This window comes from Argentina silus, assembly GCF_951799395.1.
Source record: "Argentina silus genome assembly, chromosome: 3".
Lineage (NCBI taxonomy): Eukaryota > Metazoa > Chordata > Actinopteri > Argentiniformes > Argentinidae > Argentina > Argentina silus.
This window is the reverse complement of record NC_139657.1, coordinates 26393799-26421501: the sequence shown is the minus strand read 5'-3', so window position 1 is coordinate 26421501 and position 27703 is coordinate 26393799. Positions and strand designations below refer to the sequence as shown.

Sequence of the window (27703 nt, the reverse complement as noted above, 5' to 3'; positions counted from 1 at the left end):
TTCAACTATTATACAGGTATTTATTTCCTCAGGGCAAACACAACACAAGACACATGCCAAGGAGAAAAGGGAACTACGAGCGGTGCCAAAGCAAAGAAATCATAAACAAAAGTGATGTCCTAAACTAGTGCGATGTAGTCTATACTAATCAGGGCTATGCTAAAGTGCTATGCTACACTAGACTAATACATACATGGGGCGGCACCCACTCCTAACCTGGTGAATCGTAACAGAGGTGAGCCTACGTGATGGAAATGTAAACCCATGGGTCTCCTACCTATTCACCTTACCCCTATGGCGTACAAATAACAGAGAGACAAATTATGAGAAAAATAAGTAAACAATGACTTAAATCTAACAAAAGAAAACACAATGTAAACTGAGATTCGAACAAACAGGGCAATAGCGAGTCGATAGCAAACACAAGACTACATTGAAACGGGTCGACTCCCGAGGGGAAGTCCGGCAGAGCTTTTAAAGGAAACGGACAGCCCTCTGATTGGACAGGAACAGATGAGTGATGGGGACGAATGGCCAATTGCTGACAGACACCTGAATGTAGAATGACAGAGTAAGGGAAAAACAGAAGGAAACACAAAACACGACAAGGACACACGCACATGTAGGAGTGGGAACGTAACACAAGTGAAGACTTTAAAGTGTCAAGTATGTGATGTTCTTACTTTAAATGTCAGTTTAAATTCAAATTAAACTAATAGATGCATCTGACTGGGATTCGGACCCAGATATCCCGATTTGAAGACATGCGCCTTAGCCCGCTAAGCTAAAGCCTAGACTTAAGATAAGGGAGCTAACACAGCTTACTGTGTCAGGCTAGGTTACCCATCACACACACATGGTCATGGTGACCGAACCACCTCCTCTACAATTTATCTTTGACCCCCCACGGGAGGACCCATCTGAGTCACACCACCAATGTGCCTGACAGGGGTTCAAACTCAGGTCACCCGCATGGAGGACATGAGCCTTAGCTCATCAAGTTAAAGAGTAGGCATAAGATGTCTGTGCATAAATGTCAAACTATATATTAGACGTTTGAACTTGATCAAATTTTGCCCCCCTTAGACATTTCATTGTGAGATTGGGGTGGTTTTCAAGGGTTGCCAACTGAGGGGTTGCCAACCCATGCCAACCAAGGGGCTTCAACCTGAGGAATCATCTCCCAGTCAAGTTGTTAGTGCCAAATTTCCTCACTGGGTTTAACAAAAATCAGCAAAAAGGCTGGATGATGGGCAAGTGACGTGGACAGTAAGGCTGGAGGGGATTAAGAGAGGCACACTGCGGTATAAACATCTGTTCTCTTTGTTTTTGAATGCAGGAAGAGGAGATGATCCACTGTACAGCAGGGTTGGGCTAAATTCCATTTCACTTCAGGACATGAATGTGTTTCCGAACCTACAAATTAAACAATATTCTCAGTCAGTTGAAAATAAATGAGAATACTCCATTTAAAGTTTCCTCAAAGGTATTCTGTGAAAGGACAGGGCTAAAAAGAATGTGTTTTTTCCTCGTCAGACTTCCAGACATGAAACTGCTGGTTTCTCTTGTCTTCCCGGCATGCTGCTCTTTTTATGGACATCTGCTGGCACTTTCAGTTATAACGGGTTTGCCATACACCCCTCCAGAAGCAGCACAAGAGGATCTGGAATAAATCTCTGTCTCTACGTAGAGTGAGTACACTGCTTTAGTACTTGAAAACAAGATGGCCAGCAGGTAATGTGTCCAGTACAGTATGTACAGTATCATGAATTCCACTGTGTATATTACAACCCCAGTTCTGGGCCACACTGGACTCATTTGAAGAAATGTTCCCTTGACTTGTGAAAAGAGGTAGTTACCTCATTCAACCCTCAACTGTCCTGTGGAAAAAGTTGAAAGGAGATGAGGTTGACTTGTTTTCATCTCTCCACTTCCTCACTTAATTGGGTCGCTCAGAAGAAGTGCACTGTTAGCATTACTTTGGCAAACACTCCCAAGGTTTGGAGGTTTTTCCAAGGTATAAACTGCTGTGAGGATAAAACTCCCACTCTATGGACTTCACCGTCTCCAATGTGATGTCATTTATCATTGTTGCAATACTATCTGTATCTTATGTGTGTTCTAGTTTACTCTACTGAGAAAAGTGTATTTATACCATCCAGGCAGAAAACGTTTCCATTATCCTATGGATCATTTAAAGGAGTACATTACTCAAACTTACTTCTTGTATATCAGTCCACTGTTGATGTGGTCCCAAAATATCATTATTTTGTGCATTGAAGCCTTATATATGTCCTAATGACAATTTATTTTCTTGCTGGAAAAGGGAGTTGATGATGTGTTTTGTGTTTAAAAAAGAAAAAAAGAAGGTTCTATGATGGAAGGCTAAAGAAATTGGACAACCATAGACACTTATATAGATATGAAAGGATTGGTCAGGTATAAGCAAGATGTTGAAAAATCATCGTAGTCTATAAGGAGGCAAGGTTCAATCATCTTGCTATCCAAACAGATCTACACAGGTTTCTGGGGCAAAGGGGCTTGAGGTTTTTTCTGGACATGGCCCAAGTTATTCCACTCTGTAACACTAGTATGAGCTTCAAAGGTTGCAGTATTTCTCCCCAGGGCCAAAGTTTACACCAAGAGGCTGAACAAGCTTATTAGGAAAGCTGGTTCTGTCCTCGATGTCACCCTGAATACTGTGGAGGAGGTGGCCAATAGGAGGATGAGGACCAAACTCCTGGTCATCATGGACAATCCCTCCCATCTCCTACATGACACTGTGGAAGAGCAGAGAAGCTCCTTTAGCAACAGACTACTACAACCACGTTGCACTAAGGAGTGCTATAGGAGATCTTTTCTGCCTGCTGCAATAAGAATGTCCAACTCCTCCTCCGGCTGGCTTGATCGGGGTGATCAGAGTCAGGCTGGGGGATGTTAAATCATACTGGACTGTTCTTAATGTATATCATGTTTCTAATGTCCATTTTATTTATATTCTATTATTCTATTGTCACTTTATTTTGTTGTTTGTGATGTGAGATGCCTTAATTTCCCCACAGGGATCAATAAAGTACCTATCTGTCTAACACAGCTCCACCTACAAAGACAAAAAACACACTGACTGTCATCATCATCATCATACATTTTATTTATTTAGACTTTCAGAGCCTCCCTTATGACATTGTTCCTCAAGCTGAAGACAGCATGTTATTTCCATATAGGTTTTCCTTGGAAAACAAAACAAAACTGTAGATCTTGTGCTAGTCCCAGTCTCACACATCCTTGCTAAGCCAGAAACATCTGTGGAAGTGTCCCTCCACTCGGCCTATAGTACCATATATGCCAACATGGCTACGTGTCCTTACATTACCATCGTGCTGCCAGTGGTTGTCAGGTGATGGTAAAGGCTGGGACACACCAACGGTGGCCGACCATCATATAACATTAAACTCCTTGCAGTCTCATCCTTCCCCTGAATTTTCCTTCTCCTCTTGCTTCCACAATGATGCTCTTTTAAAGTGTTCTCCTAAACAATTTCCTCAAAATGTGACGGTAACTATTTGAATGAGAAACTTTTTAGGAAAGCAAACCGTTTTCTTTCATTTTGCCACCACCAAATGAGGGTCAACTGCTAACAATGGGTTGCTCTTATAGAAAATTGTAAATCCAGTGGAAAGAGCAATACTTTGGTCTTTGAGCAACATGTGTGCAAAATGAACAGAAGAAAATGATGACATTGAAAAAGCAGGGTTGTCAAACACCTGGTTTTAAATCATCACATAAATACCCAGGAATGTGCATTGGAACATCCATTGTGACATTCATTGTTGAGTCATACAGTCAGACCATTCCATTTTGTGGTTTACTAAGAAACTAGGAGGGGTAATGCAGAGCACAATGTTTATGTACAGGAACTACAGTACTGGAAAAAGAGGATATCTTCCAAAAACCTTAACTTACTGTACAGTACCATGGTATTGTTTTTCTTTTCCCTATCAAATTAGTGTGCACTGAGATATGCAGTGAGATCAATACATATTTTAATATATCTGTCAGACATTCTGCTTATAAAATATCCCAATGACATTAGACATAATACCAAATGCAAAAAAATAAAACATATCAATGGCCAGTTTACTTGGGTAACTATTTTAAGCACTTTTTCAATTTTGAAGTTTAGTGCTCTAAATGTATTCTCCACAGTTCTATGGTAATGCTTTAAATGCAAAGCAGTGTCTTAACCTTTAAGGTTCATGTAAACCTAAAGATAGCTCAAACAAACCACATGGTCTTATGAAATTGTTCTGAAAATGTTCCCCAAAAAATAAATGTAGAATATGACTGGAACAAATATTTGGTCATTAACACACAGCCACTGCTTCTCAAATAAGGGAAGGGACTAAAGAAACAAGTAATCTTTGTTTACACGTGGCGTCAAGTACTGCAACTTCAAGACTGTTGCACAACAGTTTGTTTGCACTAAAAAGAACAGGGAAAAGAGCACACTGACACATACACACACAAACCGTCACACACGTACGCACACTCACCAGGGTCCAGGGCATAATCAAACCTGTGCAAACTTGCCTGGAGAGCAAACCATTACAATACTCTGCTTCTCCTCAAATGGAAAACAGAGGCAGGCTGAGATTTCTTTTTTGAAAATCACACTAAAATCATACATTTTTTTTAAAATCACACTAAAATGCCTAGGCTCCTTAAGGCACTTATTAAGACCACAAGAACAAGAGAAAACAATTTGGTTCTGTTAAGATGTATTGCAGCTGCAGGACCTTGGAGCTGACAAACACCCAGTAGGCACAGCAATGGCTTGTATGGAGATGTAACAGAAGGGATGAGAGAGAAACCCTCCCTGGGACCTGAAGACCTGCGTAGGCTCCCCAAGCATAGGCTAGGCTTTAGCTTAGTGAGTTCTCACATGTCTTCCACACGGGAAACCTGGGTTCAAACACCGCCTCGGTCATACTTACTCAAGGAAACATTTAAGGTAACAAATGCTGTAAACACCTGAGCAGTCAAGGTCATATTCTGAGAAACACACGCAAGTGATGATACTGGACTCTAAACTGCAAATCTCATGAGACATTCTATTAGTGCGCTATTTGTCCACAACATGGGCTTTGGACAAATGGGTGCCTAATGGAAAACAGGCCCCTGTCATGGCTTTCATTCATTTAGGGATTCTGTCTCTACTTGTATTTCTCCAAGCATGACGGCTAAACATGCCTGTCTTAGACTTTAAAAACAAAAAAAAAAGATTTACAAACACTTTAAATAAATGGTGCTGTATATGAAAAATAAACAATTGGTTTACATAGCAAAATTGGTGTGGAATTTCAATCAAGACTGAGTACACAGGTCCCTTGAAACCAAGAATTTTTACTTAGAATCCAGTCAAGAAAGTGACTATTATGCCAAGTGCACAAACTGGCTTCACCAGCCTCTTCAAGGACGTATTCCCCCTTTTCTTTCCAAGTCTTTGGCTTTCCTGACCAATACTCAGGCCAAATTAAGCAGAAGTCACCTTTGTAGCGCAGCAACCCCAGCTATCCCTGTCCTCTTACATATCAGGGTATATGTCTGTATTTCCTCCAGGCTTTCTAACATCCCCTGAAGCCTTGCTTGAAATGGGCAGCCATTTTGGATCCGAGGGACAGTGTTGGAGCCAATGACTGATGCTGCCTCTACAGGTTGTCATACATGTGCAGGGTACGCTCCAGCTGCTGGCCCACACGCTGATAAAAGGCTATCTGCTGTTTGAGGTAAGCCTGCATCATCTCCTTGAAGTCCACCTCACGTCGCTGGTGGAAGTGGTTCATCTCTGCCTGCAGGGCGAACCCCACCGTCCGGCAGCGTTTGCGCACGCCATCCGCCTCGTCCTGATCCATCTTTCCTTCGTCGCTCATCCGCTGGCTCTCTTTCACCTTGGCAAACGCACCTGAGGATGAAAAAGCAGTTTGCAGTTAGCTACTGACAAGAGGGTGATGCTACGACCAGTGGTCAAGGGCCTGTGAACATAGACAGTTATAGACCGACCTGACAGGAATGTGAACCTTTAGCTTCCTCTTAGGTAAATCTCATAAAACATGTCCAGATTAACCATGAAGATTACAGTAGACCTTGTGGTAGCAAGCCTTTTTGTTGATGCATTTATCAGATCCTTTGAAGTGCGTGCTTCATACGTGAAGACATAACAGCTTGGAATTTGTGGAATGGCATGATGCTACGGCAGAAGATATGAATCTGTTTGATAACGATGAACCACTGCCATGTCTGACAGTACATAAATCCTGTCTCAAGGAAGTTAAAAAAAAAAAAATCCTTCTTCTAGCATTGTGACTGCTGATGGCCCCTCGTCCGAGCATTGATTACTTTATCTTATGATGACTGATGGATAGATGATTCACTTACTTAAACAAATGTATTTGTTGTAAGTCGCTTTGGATAAAGGCGTCTGCTAAATGCCATAAATGTAAATGTAAAATGTAAAGTAACTAAAACTACTAAATGAATGGTAGGCCACCTCTGCATAAACAGATTACAGCGACAGAGGCAGCAAAAGACGTTAGCAAAAGACGTTATGACGTTGCTCCTTTAAGCCAGCTAGGTGCGTTTCTATGCTTTCGGGGGAGGGCAAGAAACATCCCTCTGCATACTGAACTCCCTTGGATTCAAATGTGAGCTTGAGGAAAGCAAGTTAAAACCAGATTCATTGAAATTGCAATGACATCACCTTCCAAACATGGAACATTACACAATGGCATGACGCCAGACTGCATTTAAAATGAGATTGCCTCAACATAAACCTAGATGGGCTGGATTCAAACATGCCATTGCAAAGACTATGCAGTATCTTTTGTTAATCCAAAAAGCCAACTACCAGGGCATCGTCTCAAAACTGGAAGCACCATCCTGTGAGAAATGTTAGGTTTTTTACAGCCCCCAAAATGGTTATGAGAACAGGAAAAAGTTATGTGATAAAGGTAAATGTAGGTTTTCTGAGACAAAGCCCTGTATCTAAGTGTCCTCGATTTATGTCTGTTTCTATAGAATTCCTGTCTGCGGTCTGAGTAGGCAAACAGGGCATTTTGTGGTTGTTACAGGGTTATGTGCAGTCTGTAGCTTTGACCTAGATTATTGTGTTGTGTTTTCCACATGAGGGGAGAATGTGTCCCACCAGATAGCATGACGGCAATACAAAAAGGAGGGGCATGGAATGAAACGGTTTGTTAGGAATGCTAGGAATTATATTTTTCGGCCCCACGTAACTTACCAGGCATAATGAGGCCATCATAAGGTCTAAATAAATGCTTCACAACCATTTATAAACAAATGACATGCCATTTAAAGGCTGGCAAAACGGTGATGCCACATTTGACAAAGCACCAGATACAGGCTATGTACCTGTTAATGGGCGATCAGCGTTAGCCTAGTTATGGCCTGAACCGAGCTACCATTGAAAGTGCCAAATCGCCTTGGCTAATTTCTTAGCTGTTTGACCACCGATTTTTATGTCTACTCATTTCATATGTCTATTCACTATGCCAATGTCTACACATCCCCTAAATATTGAAACAATTAGTTCAGCCGTTTTCGTTTCCCAGGCCCCTTTCGGGCCCTTGACTGGTAATGTTTCAGAGCAGTGCATCGAGTTAAGTTTGTAGGTAATATAGTTTTTCTCAAAATGTATAAAATATCGCATTCACGTGTCCATAGACGATGTATGTTGAAGACAAAAATGCAAAGTGTTTTGATGAATTCTAGTCTAATGTGAAGATTCTAAGCTGCAAATATAGCAACAAACAACACTGCTGCTGGCTGCTGTGCTGTGACAGCTGTTGAATGTGCTGCCCCGTGAATAGTGCCTTTTCCTCCCACTCACCAAGCCTCTCTTCCTGACAATCTAAGGTCTGTTCAGAGAGGGCTTTTAAAGCAGGCCTTAAGACACATCTTCATCGGCTGGCCTACCCTTCCTCCTATACTTTGATAACTGCTTTTATGATGATGATTATGCTTTGAAACATAAATTCACTGAGGCGAAGGTAGCTGCTAGGTAGCTAGCAAACTCAATGCATAAAGTAAAAGAATACCCAAGAATGGATGTAAAAGGTTTCTCAAATTAATAAGTTTAATAAAGCATTAACAGGCTAGTACTGTGGCCATAGCCCATGCCAAATAAACTCACTCTTTTAAACGAGAACAACATTGCAACTATGTCCCATCCTTGTTCCCTTCGTAGTTTTACTGTTTGTGTTTACATATAGAGATAGGTCCAGCCCCTCAGTTTACAGGTGACATGTCAGAGGGTCATTACATTATTCATACTGTCCAAACTTTGAGCCTGGGTCGATCGCTGATGCTCTGCAACATTAATGCAATTTGTTGATTTACTTTTAGCTTTTAGGTGTGGCACAACAGACATATTCAATGGAACACTGACCTGCATATTCTTCTGTATACAGCCTGACCTCTAAGGGTTTGTATTATCACTTTGAAGTATAAATTAGGCTGTTTGAGAGAAGCTTCGAATCCTAAGCAACCTGCCCACTGGTGAACATGTTGGTTGAAGTACAGTAGACCAACATACAGCACTATAGCAGGTATCAAAGCTGTGTGCTGGAAAACCTTGTTAGTGCCGTAATGGGTGACATTAGTGACGTTATGGGTGGTGGGGCTCATTTAGAATTTGCTGTCTTTTGCGGCTTTTGACAAGCCATAACATTTTCTTGTGGTAAATAGTATGCTACTTTACAGCCATTGTACTCTTATGGTGAAATGTGTAATTTTCCTTGAGGTGCTTGTAAAATACAAGGTTTAAACCTAATTTCTTCAGGTCAATCTACTGTATTAAATGCCTGGTGATGAATGCCAAATGACCGGTCACCAGTAGATTTGTTTATCTAGACCAACCAGACTGTCCTCCCCAGCTACCAAGTCTTGTAACAGTCCCTCACGGTCCCCGTGTGAAGCTAGCATCCCATTCCAGTGTGGTACCGCTGAGACGACAGAAGGTGTGTGTGTGTGTGTGTGAAGGAGAGGGGGATAGAAAGAGTGTGGGTAAGAGACACGAGAAAGGGATAAAGACACAGAAAGGGAAGAAGAGCGTGAGAGAGAAAAAAAAGGAGAGAGAGGGAGAAAATCAGAGGGAGAGACAGAGAGAGAGAGATTAACTGTGAACACAAACCCTCTGGCAGATTAAACACAGGAATCTCCAGTACTGTCCTGTGCATTCCCCATTCTTTCCCACAGTCCCTTGGGTGTCACTTTACAGCCACCACGTAATAACTATCTGAAAGGGGCATTAGCTCTGAAGCAATTTGCATGCCAATCTCTTTGCAATCTCTCTGATCTGAGCATGTTATCTAAGAGGGGAAGTCTCGTCCCTGTAGCAGTTTGTGTTTGTTTACAGGCATGTCAGTGTGCTTGTGTGCGTGTATGAATGTGCTTGAGTGTGTGTGTATGTGTGTGAGTGCATGTGTGTGTGTTTTGTATTTGTATGAAATGTGTTTGTGACTACAAGTATGTGTGTTTACGCTGTATGTGTGCTTGTGTATGTAAGTGGGTTGGTGACATGACCTGTACGTCCCCCCAATTGTGCTCCTTTGAAGAGAACACAGCATGCAGTAGCTGCACGATGAGCAACCTGATTTTCGTACTAGCATTAGTGTTTTCAGGACAAACCTATCTAATTTTAGTCATGGCAAAACTGGGTCCTCGCTAAATCCAAAACTGGATTTACTCGCAAAGCTAATTAACTAATTATGCATGTTTAACCCCAATACAGATTTTGTTCAAGCCACAGTTCACCTGTACCATGCTTTGGTTTATTGAAATCATCATAGGACCAAAATGCTACACCTGCAGACATACAATAACTATGCCACGTTAAATTAAACATAGTTGCAGCTAAACAGTACAGGACAGTATAAATTTGGGATAAAACTGATAAACAACATCTGAAATAAGCAACATCATACGTGTCAACATCTAAGGTTGGATGTCAGAACAGGTGTGTCATTTGAAGTTTCAAAGCTGCCAGTTAGACTAGCCAAACCTGTTCCATGGTGAGACACAATCAAAAGACTCGAGGCTTTCAACTGAAGGACAAATGTAGATTGTGAACAGAAGTCAGGGTGTGTGTGTGTGTGTGAGCGCACGCACACACACGAGGGGAGAGAAGGGGGGTTGGACTGACGTCTGTGCCAAGCACAACAGAGAACTGGTGAGACACACACACACACCCCTTCTGTCGTCTCAGTGGTGCCAGGGCTCTTTCTCTCTCTCTTTCTCTCCTGACTACACAGGCACATACACACACAGGCACAAGCACACACACACAGGCACACCTAGATGGGAAGACCAGAGATCATCAGAGATAAGACAGGGGCTCAACCTCCATCCTTGTTTTCCATTGCACTCCTGGAAACAGTTAATGGTCAACACCTTCCTTTGGACAAGCTAAGCGAATTTCGAAAGCATGCCAACTTTCTTTGTAAACCACAGTATGTCTATGGTCTCTGCACAGTCACTGTAGCACAGTGTTCTTGTTAGAAAAAAAGTGGCAGACAAGGCTGAGTAGAGCATGCTGACTGCGATATAAATTTACCCGACGGCTGGCTGTGGTAATCACAGGTCTTGCTAACATTTACACTCTGAGTTGGCATGTGCACAGCTAATTTTTGCCATCTCGCTGCTTTTTCTTGTTTGTTTGTATCATGGGGGAAATAGCCTGATGAATAGGGAATGTACAGCTGAGAGGAAACAAGGAAAATAAATGAATAACATTTGACTTCACTGAACAAGAATTTGTTCCCTCAACCACCCACTTGTACCCTAGAAATCAGATACAGGAGGGGTTTAAATGACTAGTGACATGATGATCCCATTTTGTTTAATAATGCCATGAATTCTGTTGGACCATGATTGCAAACAAGTGTTGTAAAACAGAGAGACAAGACGAATCTCCTTCAAGGGAAACTATTCCACAGATCAAACTGGTCTAATGAGATACACATTGAGTGGTGTTCAACAGATGACTTCTTGGAAGTCAAAGGAACTGTGTTGTAAGACTTTAGCCCCGTCACGGTTGATAAGTTGACATGATGTCATGTGTTGTTTGTTTGTCTATTTTAAAAGGTATGTGCATTGTTACATTATCGTCGACTAAACGGTCAGTAATTATCAGTGGCAACAATGCCCTCTCTTTTAGTACGTTGTTGTGTGTTTTTCTTAACTAGAGATAATGCTTCACAACACACAATGAGGGTGTACTCAACGATACAAATGGTATTTCCAGCAGCTTCCCATTGTTGCGTCAAATCAAACCTGTATAGCAGCCTTCTTATCAAGAGCTGTGATTTTGCATGGAGCCCTTTGCCAAGTTAGACACGGCACACAGACCGGTCTTTACAGAGCCCTCGACACAACCTTGATTGATGGATATGGTTTCCACGTCAACGCAACCATGGTCAGTGTTACCAGCACGGGAGCCAGAGTCAGAGTGCAGATGCCAAGAGTCTTAAAGAGGAGATCGTTATAGGTTGCTATCAGGGGGGAGAGGGATGAGAGAGTGGGGGAGGGGAGAGCTAGGAGGGCCAAGCTTTAAGGTCTAGAAATCACTGTGCATCTTCACTGCTAATACTGCTAGAATGAGATACAAAAGGAAAGTACTGTATGATCTTCTAATACAAATATTTACAGTTATAGCACCTGACATCAATTGTCTATCTTTGAGCACCATAAAAGCAAAAGTAGGAGAACACAAAATTGGTCAGCTGAAATTTCACCTTTGAATATGAAATGCACCGTAATGTCAATTTAACTGTTCTATTCACATATCTAAGTCCATGGGCGCAGGTCTGATTTTAAATGTGTGTGTGTGTGTGGAGGGGGGGGCACTTTTGCTGTGTGGGGGGACATTTTAAGCCTATTTCCTGCATTTCTACAACTTAATAATACTCATGGCACTAGTAGGTTATTTAGAGGACAGCAAAAACTACCCAGAGTCATTAATATCAGAATCATACTGAATGAAATCTACACCCCTGTCTAAGTCCCTTGTGTGCGCCATTACTTATCGAAGTCTTTAAACAAAGTGTGTGGTTAAAATTGTATACTACCCTAAAAAAAATGTTCCTACAAAATAATTTAAAAACTATTTCAGTTTAACTATGCAGTGAATCCTGTATGACCGACTTCATAACTAAGGCTAAACATGAAACAGCAGTGCACCAGGACGAGACATGTTAGGAATGCAGTGGCATTTGGATAGATGGTGTACGAAAACACAGACCGACCCTTTGTCGAGATTTATGTGTGAGCAAATAGACACAAGAAAGCATTCGCTCACAGAGACCAGACACAGCAACGGGACTCAGCAGAACTAAATGTATAAAACGGTTTCATCAAAAAGGCTTGAATGCTTCGTAATCCAAGCATGATCATACAGTGTGATCTACCGGTTGATCACACTGGGAACAAATGACTGTGTACAGTATTTGCTAATGCTACAACTAATGTTACTGCAATTAGTAGTATGATTAATTGTCACCTACCCAGTGTGAGAGTCTATCAATCCATCTATTCAGGATGGAACACCCTGTGCTCTAGGGCCTGATCGATAAGAGTCTGACCCAGATAGGATCATGTTATAATACAGTATCAATTCTCTCTCTCTCTCTCATAAAGTGGAGAGATACGGTGTGAGGAAATGTAACTCAAATTCATATGGATGCTTGGACCAACAGTCCATGAAAATAATATGATAGCTATTGTTTGTTTACAAAGACAATATTTACAAACAAAGTCAAACAACCCTACATTTTGGATTATGATAAGGTAAGAAAATTGTACTAAGCTCTCCAGGCTATATATAGGTCATATTTTAGAATCAATGGACATAAATCATTAATTTAAATGTCTGTTATTTAAATGTCTGTTGAATAGCAGAACAAATGCCAGATTGTTTTTTTACACACACACACACACACACACACACACAGGTAACCTTATGCTGCTTTTCCCATAATTCACCATACACCTCAAATTTGGAAGGCTGTTGTGTAACTATCTCCCTGGGTACCTGAGTATGTGCAATGTCATGATTTTCTAAGTTGTTTCCCCCAGAAAGATGGGCCAGCTAATTAACAACTAAAAATCATGCCTAAATAGCATAAGAAACATACAGCAAATTTAAACATAGCTAAATATCCGTCTGGTCCAAGGCAAAGTAATACCATAGCCATTTTAAGTAGGCTGATTTATAACACATATGCCATTTAGCAGACCCCTTTATCCAAAGCCACTTACTGTACTGTAAGTGCATACATTTTTCCTGTGCTTATTTATGAACTATGAAGGAGCAGGAGCAGGGCGGAAGTTTGTTGGATACCACCCGAAATTGACTTGCAGTGTCGGACATTAGCTGTTGTGTTTCTGCATGCGCGCATGATTCAAAGAGGCAGCCACCAGAGACAGAAAGGTGAAAATCGGTGAGTCCACTCCCCTAAAACATCCCTGTCAGTAACAACATGTTTGTATCCAAACTGAGTATCGGGTAGTATACTCTATTTTAGAAAGCACTTTTGCAGGACTAAAAGTCCTACTAAAATTAAATAGCTCTTTCCCTGATCGCTACCGATTAAACAGAGTCATTACAACCATTAGGAAGCTTTTAGAAAGATTAATGTTCCATACTGGACCTTTAATGTCAGCTGGCTAACTCATTGACCATGCTTTGTGACATCAGTCATACATGGGAGTGTGTGAGGGGCCTCTAGTCCTGCACTTCTGTGGGTGTGAGAACAGACGAAAAGATCATTTGGCACATACTTCCCAGAAACCGGGCACACACCTCTTTGCTATTCTGTTTTCAAACAAACCAAACATGATGAAAAATATGTGGCTTTCCTGTGTTTTGTCACACAGGGTACCGGTCAAGGCAGGCCTCTTGTCCACATAAAAGCCTTGCTGGCTTATACCATAGGCATATTTGTATGGAAGCAATCCATTATTCTCTTGATAAATTGTGTCAGAGAGCAGACAGTCGTAATGATCGTAAAGTAATTTCCAAGTTATAGCTGCTATTTTTGCCAACAGCCTGGACACATGACATCGCCTTGGACAGCAGTTGCATTGGAAAAAGACAGTAAAAAGTACATTTAAATGAAAAAACATGTTTGGAATTTTACAAGTTGTGATTGTACCACAAGGTACAACAGATTTTCACAATGTTCACTTTATATCCGCTTACATAATCGCCAACTCATGTGCCTTCGCGCTTTGAGAAGGGTCTATAGGCCAACTTGGTGCTGGGCAATGAAACTACCAAGAAAAAACAAGTCATGAATTTCTCCTATAATCTTACCTATAATTCATTCTCTTTGGCCAGGTGCTACAGATCCACCACACATGGGAACCAGCGCCTATCTTTTCATCTTCTGCAACGTGCCAACAGACCAGTCTGACACTGACACCATAGAGGGTCAGCCAGCCAGGTTCACTGCATTGTGTTTTCCTTTCCTCTTTGTTCAAGGTTACAGTAGGGTCTCTTTGCAGTTCCAGCTACACTACAGAGCACAGTTGAAAGCAAGAAGGGTAACGATGGCAACCATTCCACTCAAAGGTGGCTCATTGATAATGGTGTAATACAGTGCCCTGCGTAAGTAATGGGACAGTGAAGCATTTTTTCTTCTTTTGGCTCTACTTCAAATGTTTGGATTTGAAATCAAACAATTACTGTGAGGTTAAAGTATAGATTATACATCATCCCCCTATTTCGGGGCACCAAAAGTAATGGTCACATAATGTGGGGCGCTTAGTGGCGTAATACACTAATGCGCTTACCACGTAATCGCAAGGTTCCTGGTTCGATTCTGACCCTCGACCAATCTTGCATGTCATCCCTCCTCTCTCTCACCCATCCTTCCTGTCAATCTCTACTGTCTCTATCCCAATAAAGCAGAAATGCCCTAAAAAAATAAAGATTCAAATAATGTCCAAAATAAGCACTCATGTTTAGTATTTGGTCAACAATCCTTTGCATGCAATAACAAAATAAATCTGAAGATTGATTTGGCTGGTCAAGAACTTTACACTTTTTGGCCCTGAAAAACTCCCTAGTTGCTATGGCAGTATGTTTTGGGATCCTTTTTTTCTCCAAACTCACCACTTGCAACCACTCTGGTACATGATAATATTAATCTTATCTGTCTACAACACCTTTTTCCAGATCTCTGCAGGCTTTTTAGGTACTTTTTTTAGCAAACTGTAACCTGACCACCCTTTTTGAGGATAACTAGTGGTTTACACCTTGCAGTAAGCTCTGTAGTTCGGCTGGTGACATATTCTGCAGATGGTAGTCTCTGACAGATTCACGCCTACCTCCTGGAGAGTGTTCCTGATCTGTGGGACAGTTGTTTTTGGGGTTTTCTTAATTACGGTGAGCATTCTTTGCTCATCCACTGTCTATCAATGTCTTCCTTGGCCTACCAGCCCGTTTGCGATTACTGAGCTCACCAATGGTGTTTCTCCATTATCCAGTACGGTGAGGCATGGGACAGGATAGGACGGCACGCATTTGTACCCTACCCGTAGCGTACTGCCTACTAGCGTTTCTCCATACTAGAGCACTAGCAGCAGATATATCGGGAAAGTAGGAGGAGTGAAGCGTCATATGGTGGTGACGTCACCTAACCCCCAACCCCCGGATTCTGGTATGGTACGGTAGTAGAAAAACAGCACAAGGCTTGTTTTTTATTTGAATGATGTTCCAAACTGTTGATTATGGCATGCCTAAAGTTTTGGCTATGTTCCTGATCTTTTTTTTCAGATTTTTCATCCTAATAATGGCTTTCTTGACTTACATTGACACCTCCTTGGTCCTCATGTTGACAGACACCAATAGCAGACTCCAAAGGCAAATCCAAAGCCTAGAATCTATACTAGACATTGACAGCTCTCTTACTGTATGCCTGCACAAATGACGTGACAGAACACACCTGACTAACCAGAACCACCTGTCAAGCCAATTGTCCCATTACTTTTGGTGCCCTGAAATAGGGGGACTATGTCTAAAATGTCTAAATGGTGAAACCAATATGTAAATAATAAATAAAATAACACTGTACAGGTACACTGGAGGGGTAGATAGATAAATAGAGATAGATTGAGCAGAATACAGTTGATAAATGCAGCAGAGAAAGAGTGTGAGTGCAAACAGGAGAAAGAGAGGGCTGTCTGGCATACACCCTACAGAAGGGGATTTGTGATTTATGTCCAGGGCCTCTCCAGCCTTGCTTTATCAATGCCATATGCAACTCACACCACACCCCAAAGACTCTGAACTATATTGTGAACCAATGAAATATCGTTTGCAAACACTGGTCATTGGGACACACATTGTAATGTGGGGGGTTAAGATGAAAGGAGGGAGAGGTGAAATGTACAGAAAAAATGAAAGAGAAAATGAAAGCGTTGTCCATCTTACCATTTAAGGCATGAAAAGTATATTTAGGTTAAGATTGCGCTTTTAAAACAAAGTGAAATGGATAGAAAACCTGTTCTAGTGAAATAGTAGAAATCTGTTAAGATAAAATAATATTGCAAGACGAAGTGTTGAGCCACTTACACAACCGTGGGGGGAGGTGGGCATTTCAAACTGTGACGTGTCACCAAGAAGTTATTATTGGCATCATGACATTGAAACTTTATAGTCATTTTGTGAAAATTGATGTAAAGCTCTGACATTCTTTTAAAATATATTGTGAGATATCATGTGTCGAGGACAGACCCCATGGAGTCGACTCCACAAATCAATAGTTATCATCAATAGTTATATGATATATATAATATATATATATAATAGTTAATAGTTATATATACGTTATCGTCATCTGAATCAAATCATCGCGAGTAATAGAAAGAGTATAAAAAACTGACATCTGTCTCACCAGAACTTTTAATTTCATAAACAGGTGTAGATGACAAGTTCCCCGTTTGGATTAGGAATTGAATTGGGCTTAAAGGGCCAATCTGTAATTGCTACATCACTTTTAGAAAATAATTGATAGATAGCCATTGATGCTTAAAGAATACAACTTGCCTCATGAGCTCAGTTCAACTGTCTTACCCCATCAGAACCCAAAATAGAAGCTTGTTTTACTCTATTGTTTGTTAACAATGAAATTTTATACAAACACTGTATGATGCATTCATAGCTATGTCTAAGAAATTTAGAGTAGTTACATTTCTCCAGCCCCATCCCTCAGCTGTTTACCAAAAAAAGTGGCGTGGAGCCCACTTTGTTGTTGTTTGAATTACAGATTGCACCTTTAAACTACGTAATATAAGTCTTCAGGGTTAGGAGGAAAACAGATCCTTGAACATAACTGACTTTTGCATACCAAACCATTGATATCAGTAGATTTGCTTGGAGATTGGAGTAACAGATCTTGGGTAGGGCCCTGTCTTGAATGTGTAATAAAAAATGTTTTAATTGCTATGCCTTTGAGTATGCTGTCATGATATCTGTAGTATATAGTAGTTTGGACCCATGAGGACCAACATGTGAAATTCAAATCAGGTGTCAAATAAAACTAAGAGTCTATATTTTGGGGAAATTAAGTGAGAAATACATTTCTCAACCATCTTCCTTCATCAAGAATAGATCAGCAAAGGCATTGACTTCTGGTCAAACACATGGAAAAGCATTTAAGAAAACATCTACCAGAAAAAAAGTATTTAAAAAGGTGTTTAGAAAAACATCAAACCTCATTCATGTTCGAGTAAAGGCCCCAGCAGCTAATATCAACACAATATGCCGAATAACTCTTGTTCAGTAAAATCCTTTTAGTTATCAACTGTGCTAATTGGCTGCAATCCAAAGAGCTAACGTTACTAAATGCAGCCTTTTCAGTCAACACTCCAGTAACAGCAAACACCAATAAACAAGTTTATTCATTCATAAAAATCCATATGTATATATTTTGCTCTGGAAAAAAACGAATTACCCTGATTTTCTAACATTTCGGAATGTGAGGCTGACGCACATCTTCAGTGCATTATCGGTAGAATATGTGCTGATACAGACATTTATGTAAATAACGGCCGATAATATTGGTGCTCCGATATAGCTGTCGGGCTCCAATACTGATATTGATTTCCTTTATGAATTAATAAGTAATTAAAAAAGGTCATTCTGTTACCAAATCAAAATAACAGAATGACCAAATCAAATCGGAAACAGAATTACTGAAATTGTACAGGTTGTACAATTTTGGGTTCCATGTAGAACCCTCTATTAAAAGGGGGCAGATGTTTGAATAAGATGTAACATTAAGATGTAACATTCACCAACGCCCTTATTTACCAATGGCGACTGCAATTGTGGCTTACTGTGTTATAGGCAACACTACCCTTTGAGTTATGCAGGTTGTTTGTCTGCCTTTCTCAAATATTGCACTGGTACTGCCCACAGATACAGACCAATGGCTGAGTATTCGATCTTGCCTAGAACAACGTGACAGTCAAAGACAGCCCCTTGTTTGAATATGGCCACGATATTTCATGTTATTTCATCATCATCCAGCAACTTCATTGCTAATCATATCTAGCCTTCATCTCATTGAATTCTCGACATAAAAGCATAGCAGTTAATGCAGGTAATGTGAGGAATTCGAATAGGTCTACTGCTTTTGAACTCAAATAATGATTGTAATGATTTGATAAATTCATTACTACTGTTTGATCCAAAGCATATAGATCGCCTTACCTTCAGCCATGATGTGTACAGTGGGCCAGTGGTTAATAGGTTCACGCCGCCATCGCAGCGGTGGTCTACCTCAATGCCACTGCTGCAGCAGACACAAGGTGTGAAGTGCTGCCGAAAGCCACCACAGGGTGGTGACAAGAGCTGTGAAGGATGTTTGAAAAGAGAATAGTTTGCCTCATCAGCTTGCCTTATCAGATAGACTGGCTTAATCGAGTTTATTATAACAGCTCATGAATTACAGAGATGAAGAGTGGAAATGGTTTAAATATCAGGTTATTTTAATGGGGACCAAGCAATGGGATCAACTCCTATCTACTCTCATACACTCATTCTGCATTTTCTCACAGCGCAGAGAAGCAGGGGAAATGTTTTTGCACAATCTGACATGAATAAGCACAAGTCTGCTTTAAGAATGCAACGTAGTGATTACAGAATGAAGTTAGGGATTTTCATGCGAGACAGGAGTAAGGATTTTGGGTTTCAGTGGGATTGAAACTGGATAGAAAAGTAGCCTACAGTTGTTATCATTAAAAACGTCATAATAGGGTGCGAACGTCCACATTTTTAGCAAGGGCAGCCTTCTCTTCTCCACTGAATGGAATAATAATACATTTATTTTGAATAGCGCTTTTCTCAGTACTCAAAGACACTACATTTCATGGAGAGAACACAAATAGATAGATAAATAAAAAGCACAGCCAGTAAAAACAATAATAAAAATAAACAAAAATAGTTAAAGATTAAAAGGAGGTTTAAAAAGAGGGACCGTTTGAAGGAGGAGAACATGCTGGATTCTTTTATGTGGTTTGGGAGAGTGTTCCAAAGAGTGGGCTACAGTGGAGAAAGCCTGGTCAATCAAACATTTTTCTATCATAACTGGCGACATTATTTAATAGTTGGGGAATATTAAATAAAAGTGTACCAGCCAGTGATAACTGACAAATCTACTATTGGCTTTTGAAGTTAAATTTTATATCTTTTTGACTCATTGTCTGTCAAATAGCAGAGAGATGCACCACCGCTAGCTGCCTAAACCAGCCAACAGTAAGGGTTTGCAGTAAACATGAGGTAAAGTGCATTAGTATCTGTAACTACAGTATCTATCTATCGTAGCTTACCTACCAACGTGACATGGAAAGAAACATGTGAGCTGGCCGAGCGGATGGCTCTCTCAACTAGCAGAGATTGGCTTGTTGCGAACGTACGGCGACTGTATGGATTTTCCGACAGATCGAATGCATAAACTTCCAGCTGTTTTAGCCTCATTTGTCCTTGATTAGATATGGTAATGTCATTGTAGATAAGAATTTTCAGCTTTCCAAAAGTGTGCATGGATTTGTTAGAGCCTATTGTGATGCTTAATGATAACAACCTCTATAGGACAGCAGAAGATGACTGTGACATCAGCCCACATTTACTGACAAAGTCGCTCACCATCCCCCACTCCACACCTTCCCCGACTATATTGTAATTCACTGCCCATCACCGACATTTGAAAAGAGAGTTTGTTCTGTCTGTATAAATTACTGAACCCTTACCATCCTGATTGCTTGTCATGGTTCTGTAATCTGTCTAATGTTAGTCTATGTATGTTGCCATGTTACGATGAAGTTGTCATAGAGAACATAAGTTCTTTACAAGTCTGTCTGTTTTAGCTCAATCCTTAATATACCAATAGCAACTTGCGCTCTGGTAGTCTAGATATCACACTGGTTAGGTTACTCCTAAAGCCCACACTTCCAAGCTGGGTAGACTAAAAATAATTTGAAATGCATAAATGAATGATTTGAGCTTTTGTGTGCTTGCTTGAGCTACGCTTACAACATGAGCTGAATCAAAATGTGCCTACAGATCATGAATGTCACATATCAAGAACTGTCCAAGGCTACAGCAATGATATGACATGTATATGAAAGTTATTAATCTGTAGCCAACTATGATACATGATATGACAGACAGGAAGAAAAAGACAGACAGTAGGCAACTGACTAATGACTCGTTGGATACGGGCAGTAAAAGAGTGAAAATATAATTTGTTTACAGATTAACAGTTGTGAGTTTTATATCTAAGGTTATAGCCTACAGAATAATATGAATAAAAGCATGTCAACATGACAGCTTAATGTCCCTCATTCTAGCCCCACCTGCCTGCTCCCATTATCCCTTCACGCCATTCTCAGATTCTCATCATTGCAGATGGCATGTAAACATTTTTGATTGATTCATGAAAGCTCTCATTTCAATCATGTGAAATACATTCAATGTGAACTTGCAGTGCCAAAAAGGAAAATTAATGACACGAACTGCGCTCTTTGCTTTGTGAGCGCGCTGTGTCCATATAGCCTACTGCTGAAATGTGCGGAATCATCTAAGAAACATTCTATTGCTACGAGTAAATTAATATGCAATTTTCGCGGACACACTGCCACATATATTCCCTGTCTGACATCATTGTATAAGGTGTCTATTAAGACATGATTGTAAATTAAAGTTTATCCAAGGACATAATATCGATTTATCCAACCAGGCAATAATTTGTCCTTTTCCAAATTGAAACAACTCATAAGCTGCTCTTCACATAATTCATCAGGCAGCAATATTTGTAAACATATCCATCATGCTCAACGATGATTCCTGGTGGTTTTGCCGAGATGAATGACCTAAAATAAAACGTACTAGTGCCGTCGTGGTACTCCTGCCACATCGTCACACCGGTGGCCAAATTCTAAACTTCAGCCTACAGTAGCTTAGACCCCAGGCATGGCTGCTTACAGCTATGTTTGAACTTGTTATTGACAACCAACCTTACACATTGAAGTCAATTGGCAAATTAAACAAGAGAAATATCTTGGGTGGGGACTGGGAAACTACTTTCCATTCTGTGATTGGTATTAGCAATTCCAATGATATCAAGCCTATATTGATTGATTATCAGGATATCAATCTTAACTTCAAACATATAAAGCTCCTTACTGAGATCCCTTCAACTACTGTTGACTGTATGCTGCTACAAGACAAAGCAGAGAGAAGCAGGGGCTGTGCTGAGTAAGCAGATTTAGCTGACTTGCCAGAGTGCCAGACCAGAACATTCCTGTGCCTTGACTTACAGCTTGCAACTTCCATAAAATCCATATGCTCTGTCTACCAGGATATCAAATGCCTGGAGCATTCAGTTCCAGGTTGATCAAAATAGCCATAGGAACTCTATCCTGTGAAACCCCCACTGCAGACTAAATGGCATTGTTACTTCATACCCCACATGAAAACACATTCTAAATAATGCAATCAATTCCTACAGCGTGTTGAATGGGAAATAACAAGAGGAGACAAAGCACATTTTTGGAACTACCAGTATAATTGTTTTTCCACAGCAGTGCAGGTTTTGGTTGAATTTAAGTGCTTATCTGCAAAGGATAACATTTTGTATCTGACATAAGTAGCACTGTGGAATATGTGGAAGTCATGCACTAGCAATCCACCAGTCACTTGAGTCGTTCACCAAGTAGAGGACTACAACACAATTTGATAAATGACATCACCATGGGGAAGAAGGTTAGCAATGTTCCCATGTATGACATAACCGGAGTGGTGGCTAATAGATTCCAAAATAGAACTGCACGCTAGTTAGCATGTCAATCCTCTAAACAGTGGAAAATGCCCAATAAATAAAGATTTTAGTCTTCCTCCCACACTGTCTCACTTTGACTTCACAATGTTCCTCTGTTGATGTGATGGAACTGGCTCGCTCCCATCCCTCCCTGCCCTGGTGTTTTTAACAAGAGGAAGCAGCACATGTTACGTAACCCTTTTAAAAACTCACTGGATTTAAAAACTTGCAGTGTGATTGTGTACTACCACACTGTACATTTTGTGTTGAAAACTTTCTCTACTTAAACCAAATGCGGCTCAAAACTAGCTACAGTGTACTTCAACTGATATTCCATTGACTATAGTGACAGTAGATTATGTTTTTGTAAGACAAGATGTTGACGTTGAGCACGTTTGATAGGACTGGTAATGACAATGCCTAATTTCTGCTGTGATGCTGCAGGCAGGGTCCTTTCACCTGAGATGTAATTTACGGTATTAGTAATGAACCAAGGACAACACACATTGTACGTGTACATTCTAATTTTCATGATTAACGTTGAATGATTCCAACATCTGTGCCACATTAACTGTTTTGCATTTTTACCCCCATTGGTGGTCAATTTTGGTGACAGCAGATGTGTTGTAGCGCCCCGGAAATCATTTGTTTGTATGATTCTTGATTTGGACCATGATAAAGCGTGTCCCAAATTTTTGGCCCTCAAATACTCAGTAACGGTTCTCCTACTTGTTTCCCAGCTGTTGTGATAATGCCAGATAACATAAAAGAGAATTGTAGAACCATTAGAGCACAGTGATAAATCAAGGTTAAGGTTCCCTGCAAGAAAATATAATGAGTTTAAGGTCAAGAGCCAATTGACTCATACAATTCTGGTGATAAAATGTTCTTTAAATCACAGTAATATAGATTGAGTGGATTTTGGAGGAGTATAAACTCATTTCTAAATGCTACAAAGCTAGCTAACAGACTAACAGACTGCTAACAGACTCTACAACCAATGAGAATAAAGGGGGTGCACATCACCTTTCTGTAGATGAATGATGTCTGGGAAGTTGGCGAGTAGGCCCTGGTAGAGAGAGAGTTTATCCAGCATGTGAAAGAGGTCATACTTGGGTTGCTCAGCAAACATTTCTCCAATGTTCTCGTAAGTGCGGCCTGTGTGAGAGATGGCATTGTTGAGGGCGTCTGAGCTGTGAGGAGGGTCCAGCATGAATGCCTGACTGACGGACTGGAATGCGTTCCCCAGCCGCTGAAACTCCTTCCGGAATCCTCCGAGGTGCTTCCGCACCAGTTCTGAAGCCACATGCGTCAGCTGCATGACACTGTCATCCATTTTCTTGGCGAAGGACTTGAAGTTGTCCACACGCTCCTCCACATCCTGAAGGTCTTGGTGCTCCGTGGGGATCTGGAAGGTGAGCATGAAATGAGCGCCCACCATCTCGTCCTTCTCCGCCCGCCGCTTACCCAGCTTCCACTGCTTGTCATCGGCACACATCAGGAAGTGCTCGAAGCCTTCGTACTGAGACAGGACTGGGTGGCTGGTCATGTGGTTTATCCAGAGGACCAGCCGCCTTTTACGCTTCTCAATGAAATCCTCCTCGAAACGCCCCGTGGCCTGTTTCTCAGGCAGGTGGGGCACAGATATGACCGTAAACTTGTGCAGTAGGCGACTGTACAGCCAGTCAAAGTGCTTGTAGCGCCGGTACACAGGCCGTCCCATGTGGCTAGGGGTTACCCGGTACGATATGTAGGTCTTGATGCCTTTAAACTTTGTCTGCTTGGTGGGGTCTTCGATGGAGCAAGAGAAAGGCTGGGGACTCTCTTTCCATTGAGGACCTTTGGGGCCCATCTCAATGGTGTACGACTCTGCTATCTTAGCCATCATGGGCACATCACCCAGGACAAATGCTTCCACCCCTGAGCGGACAAAACTAGAGAATCGGTTCAAGTTCCTGCCCACCATACTGCCCTTCCGTGAACTGGATATGCTATCCTGCCTCTCCATGTAAGGTTTGGAGCGGTAGTGAACATTGGGGTTGTTGCTGTGATGGCTCTGATGGGCATGTCCATTTGCCCCACTGACCCTCCTGGGGTCATCATCCTCGACCACTGTGGAGCTATCATCCCAATCATCCCAGTCGTCGTCGTCGTCATCATAGAAACTCTGTTGCATATGAAAGGGGGTATTTGGAGCAGAGGGGAAATAAGAGGAGTCATTGCTGGGAGAACCTGCCGGGCTTATGGAGCAGTCTGTCAGGTTTGAGTTGGAACGAGGGCGGATTATTTCCACATATGAGGCTGGGAAGAGTCCTTTCTCTCCTCGACTGTTCTCCCCTTGTATCCAGCCATCCACAGAGTGCTCGTCAAAGATAACCAGTTCCTCATTCTCCTGGATACTGATCTCTTCTTTGTTTTCACTTTGGAAAGTGTAGAGTGCTTTGCCTTTCAGTGACATTTTGACTCTCTGATGATGTCAAAAAGCAGCTGAATATCAAATGCACATACTGCCCAACACCATTCTGGTCTTCAACACATGTTGTGCATATACCTTATCTCTGGATTGCTTGGCTAGCTATTTCAGCTCATTTTAGGTCAAGTCCCACACTTAGATAGATTCAATGAGAAGGTGTGAGACAGGTTATGTAAATTGAATGATGTGCTCAAATGACACAATTTACACAAAAGTAAAAAAGTAGTAAACTGACACTAACACTGATACAACTACACGTTCTCTTTAAAAAAGCATTTTCTAGAATCAAAGTGGAAATGTGTTTATGCCTGGATTACGCAATTGATACTCTGCCAAGAATCTTGCTCATTTTTTAATCCAAGGATAGATTGACTCCCTATTAACGCTAAGAATATTACTGAACAACAGATAATAGCCAATTTCCAGCCACAAATATCAATTATAAGCTTCATATATTGCTGTTATAATACGGCTATGAACCAACTAGTCGCTACATCAGTTAATTCCTATTGATAATGTTCAATTACAAGCGTTTTCTTTGTTTATGTTAATGATATCAAAGTTTTACCTTCAACGTGCAGAAACTGCGTTTTATCGCATTTACCTGCTTCCCTGCAACTTTTCACTTCACAACACAATGCTCATCACACCGGTTCACTACAAACTTGTTTTCACCAAGAAGCAATTTAGAAGAAACGTATGGTCGTAGTGATCCTTGAGAATCGTTGCATTGGCATCCCTACCCTTGCGTGTAGCAATCCTCAAAACAGACTTGCTGTATATCCCACATACATGATCAACACATGATCAACATATTGTGTTTCCAGGACAAAGACAAAGTGGCCGGTTAGAAGAAACACTGAGAGAGATCAGTCATGGTATCCTAGACCGACTGCATTCTGGGGTTGATCCACATTCCTTCAGAAACTTGCTCCATTTTCCGTGTTAAACAGGTTTCTGCGCATCTTGATCTGTTCCCTTGAATAGAACATTTGAATAAGCATTATCTAAAGAAACAGATCCGCGATAAGCACATGGGCCTATTTCTCTGTTCTTAGTGATTATTCCTCAACGTCCTGCAACAAAGTAAGTCTTTCCATTACGTTAGGCATGGACAACAGGGGACGTTTTTTTCATTGAGGTCCTATTATCCAATCTGGGAGGCAAGAAATCAGCTCTACACTGCCCCTGTCGTGTGATACTATACTAGTGTTCCCTCTCTAAAATAAATATTGTTTTTAACAGTCATATTTGGAAATGATTGCAACATATCAATGATGGTGGCTTACACTTATGACAACTGGACCTCCAAAGCAGTTTTATGTTGACTAATAACTGTTATTGATGATATATATATATAATATATAGATATAATAATAGATATATATATAATGCATATTTCATTTACATACTCTACAGCAAGTGTACTCATACTAGTGATGATGATGATGATGACGACGACGATGAGGATGATGATGATGATGATGATGATGATGACGATGACGACAAGGATGAGGATGATGATAATGATAATGATGACGGAGGATGACGAATCATTTGGAACTACACTTTCAAATAGTTTTCGTAGTAGAATATTGAAATGTATTTAGATATAGATATTTCCTTTATTTGGCTTTGTTGCCAGAAACAACATCATTCGTTCTATGTGAGCGAAGCTAACTCCGGCAAACCCTTTACTTGGCCAACATAAAAAGAAAACGCACGCCAACAACCTGCGTAGACAGCGACATCTGTGTTCTCTGAGCTCGAATAAGCTCCATCTAGCTCCATGAAGACTTCCAGTTTCGCTTATCGCCGTTTTCGCGGCTTCAAAATAAAAGCGCGAGTTAAAACATGAATGGAAAGTGATGGGAACACAATATTTTATCATAGTTTTGCTTAAATACACACAAATTATCCAAAAGAAAGTATATAAAAAAGGTTTTTAAAATAGTCATTTTTACCCCCGCCATACAGCTCAAAGTAACCAATCTGTACTGTATAGGACACATATAATGGACTGTACAAAACTATTTTTCAAAGATTTCAATACATCTTTGGGACTACTCTACTCGGGAGCACTTCTAGAATGCATATCAGTTGAGTGTGAGTTTAAAGTGATGTAATTGCAAGTGTTGCTGGCTATTTACCCCCCCCCCCCCCCCACACACCCACTCCACTGAACTACCCCAGGCCTATCCAATCTGTCTATCTATCTATCTATCTATCTATCTATCTATGACCTTCTAACATACTATATATCTAACCGTCTATCTTTCCAACCTTATATCTATCTAACCTTTCAATTAACTAGCATCATCCTTTCTTCCTTTCACCAGTCACTGCTTCACTCAGTATAATCCATACTGATTAACCTCTTAATTGTTTTGGGTAAAAGGTTAACTTTTATCTTCTAGGAATCTTAGACAAAGCTTACAAAGCTAAAATGCCTGTTTTCCCTAACCTGAGCTGTGAATAATACAAAATAAACACAAATACTAATAGCTTACACATAGTACTGACACTCACTCTGTGGTGGTATGTTTGGGTGTGGGAGCAACCAGGACCTACACTGTATCACATAATCCGCCTAGCATGATAGAAATGTGAGGTTCAGGGTCCGTTCCCTACCTTGAAATCTGTGTTCTTTGAGCTCCAATAGTGGAACTCTGCCCATCTACTTCCAGTCAATGTAAATGTATGTAAATTAGGATTTCTGGGGCAGTCTGAAATGTATGGCCACAGTAAATAGCCAGAAACATTTGCAATGACTTTAGACTCAAACTCACCTGATCCATAGTCTAGAAGTGCTCTCGAGTAGAGTGGTATC

At 40.8% G+C, this 27703-nt stretch overlaps 1 protein-coding gene across 1 annotated transcript; it reads right to left on the bottom strand.

Annotated features, from left to right (window-relative positions):
• On the bottom strand, window positions 1-25991 carry snx33 (sorting nexin 33). Its single transcript, XM_083666994.1, has 2 exons — window positions 23427-25991; window positions 1-5962 (listed from the first exon to the last, which is right to left on the bottom strand). Exons 1-2 carry the CDS (start codon window positions 24856-24858, stop codon window positions 5709-5711), a joined length of 1686 nt encoding a protein of 561 aa, XP_083523120.1. The 5' UTR covers window positions 24859-25991; the 3' UTR covers window positions 1-5708.
• Window positions 25992-27703: the final 1712 nt, after the last annotated feature.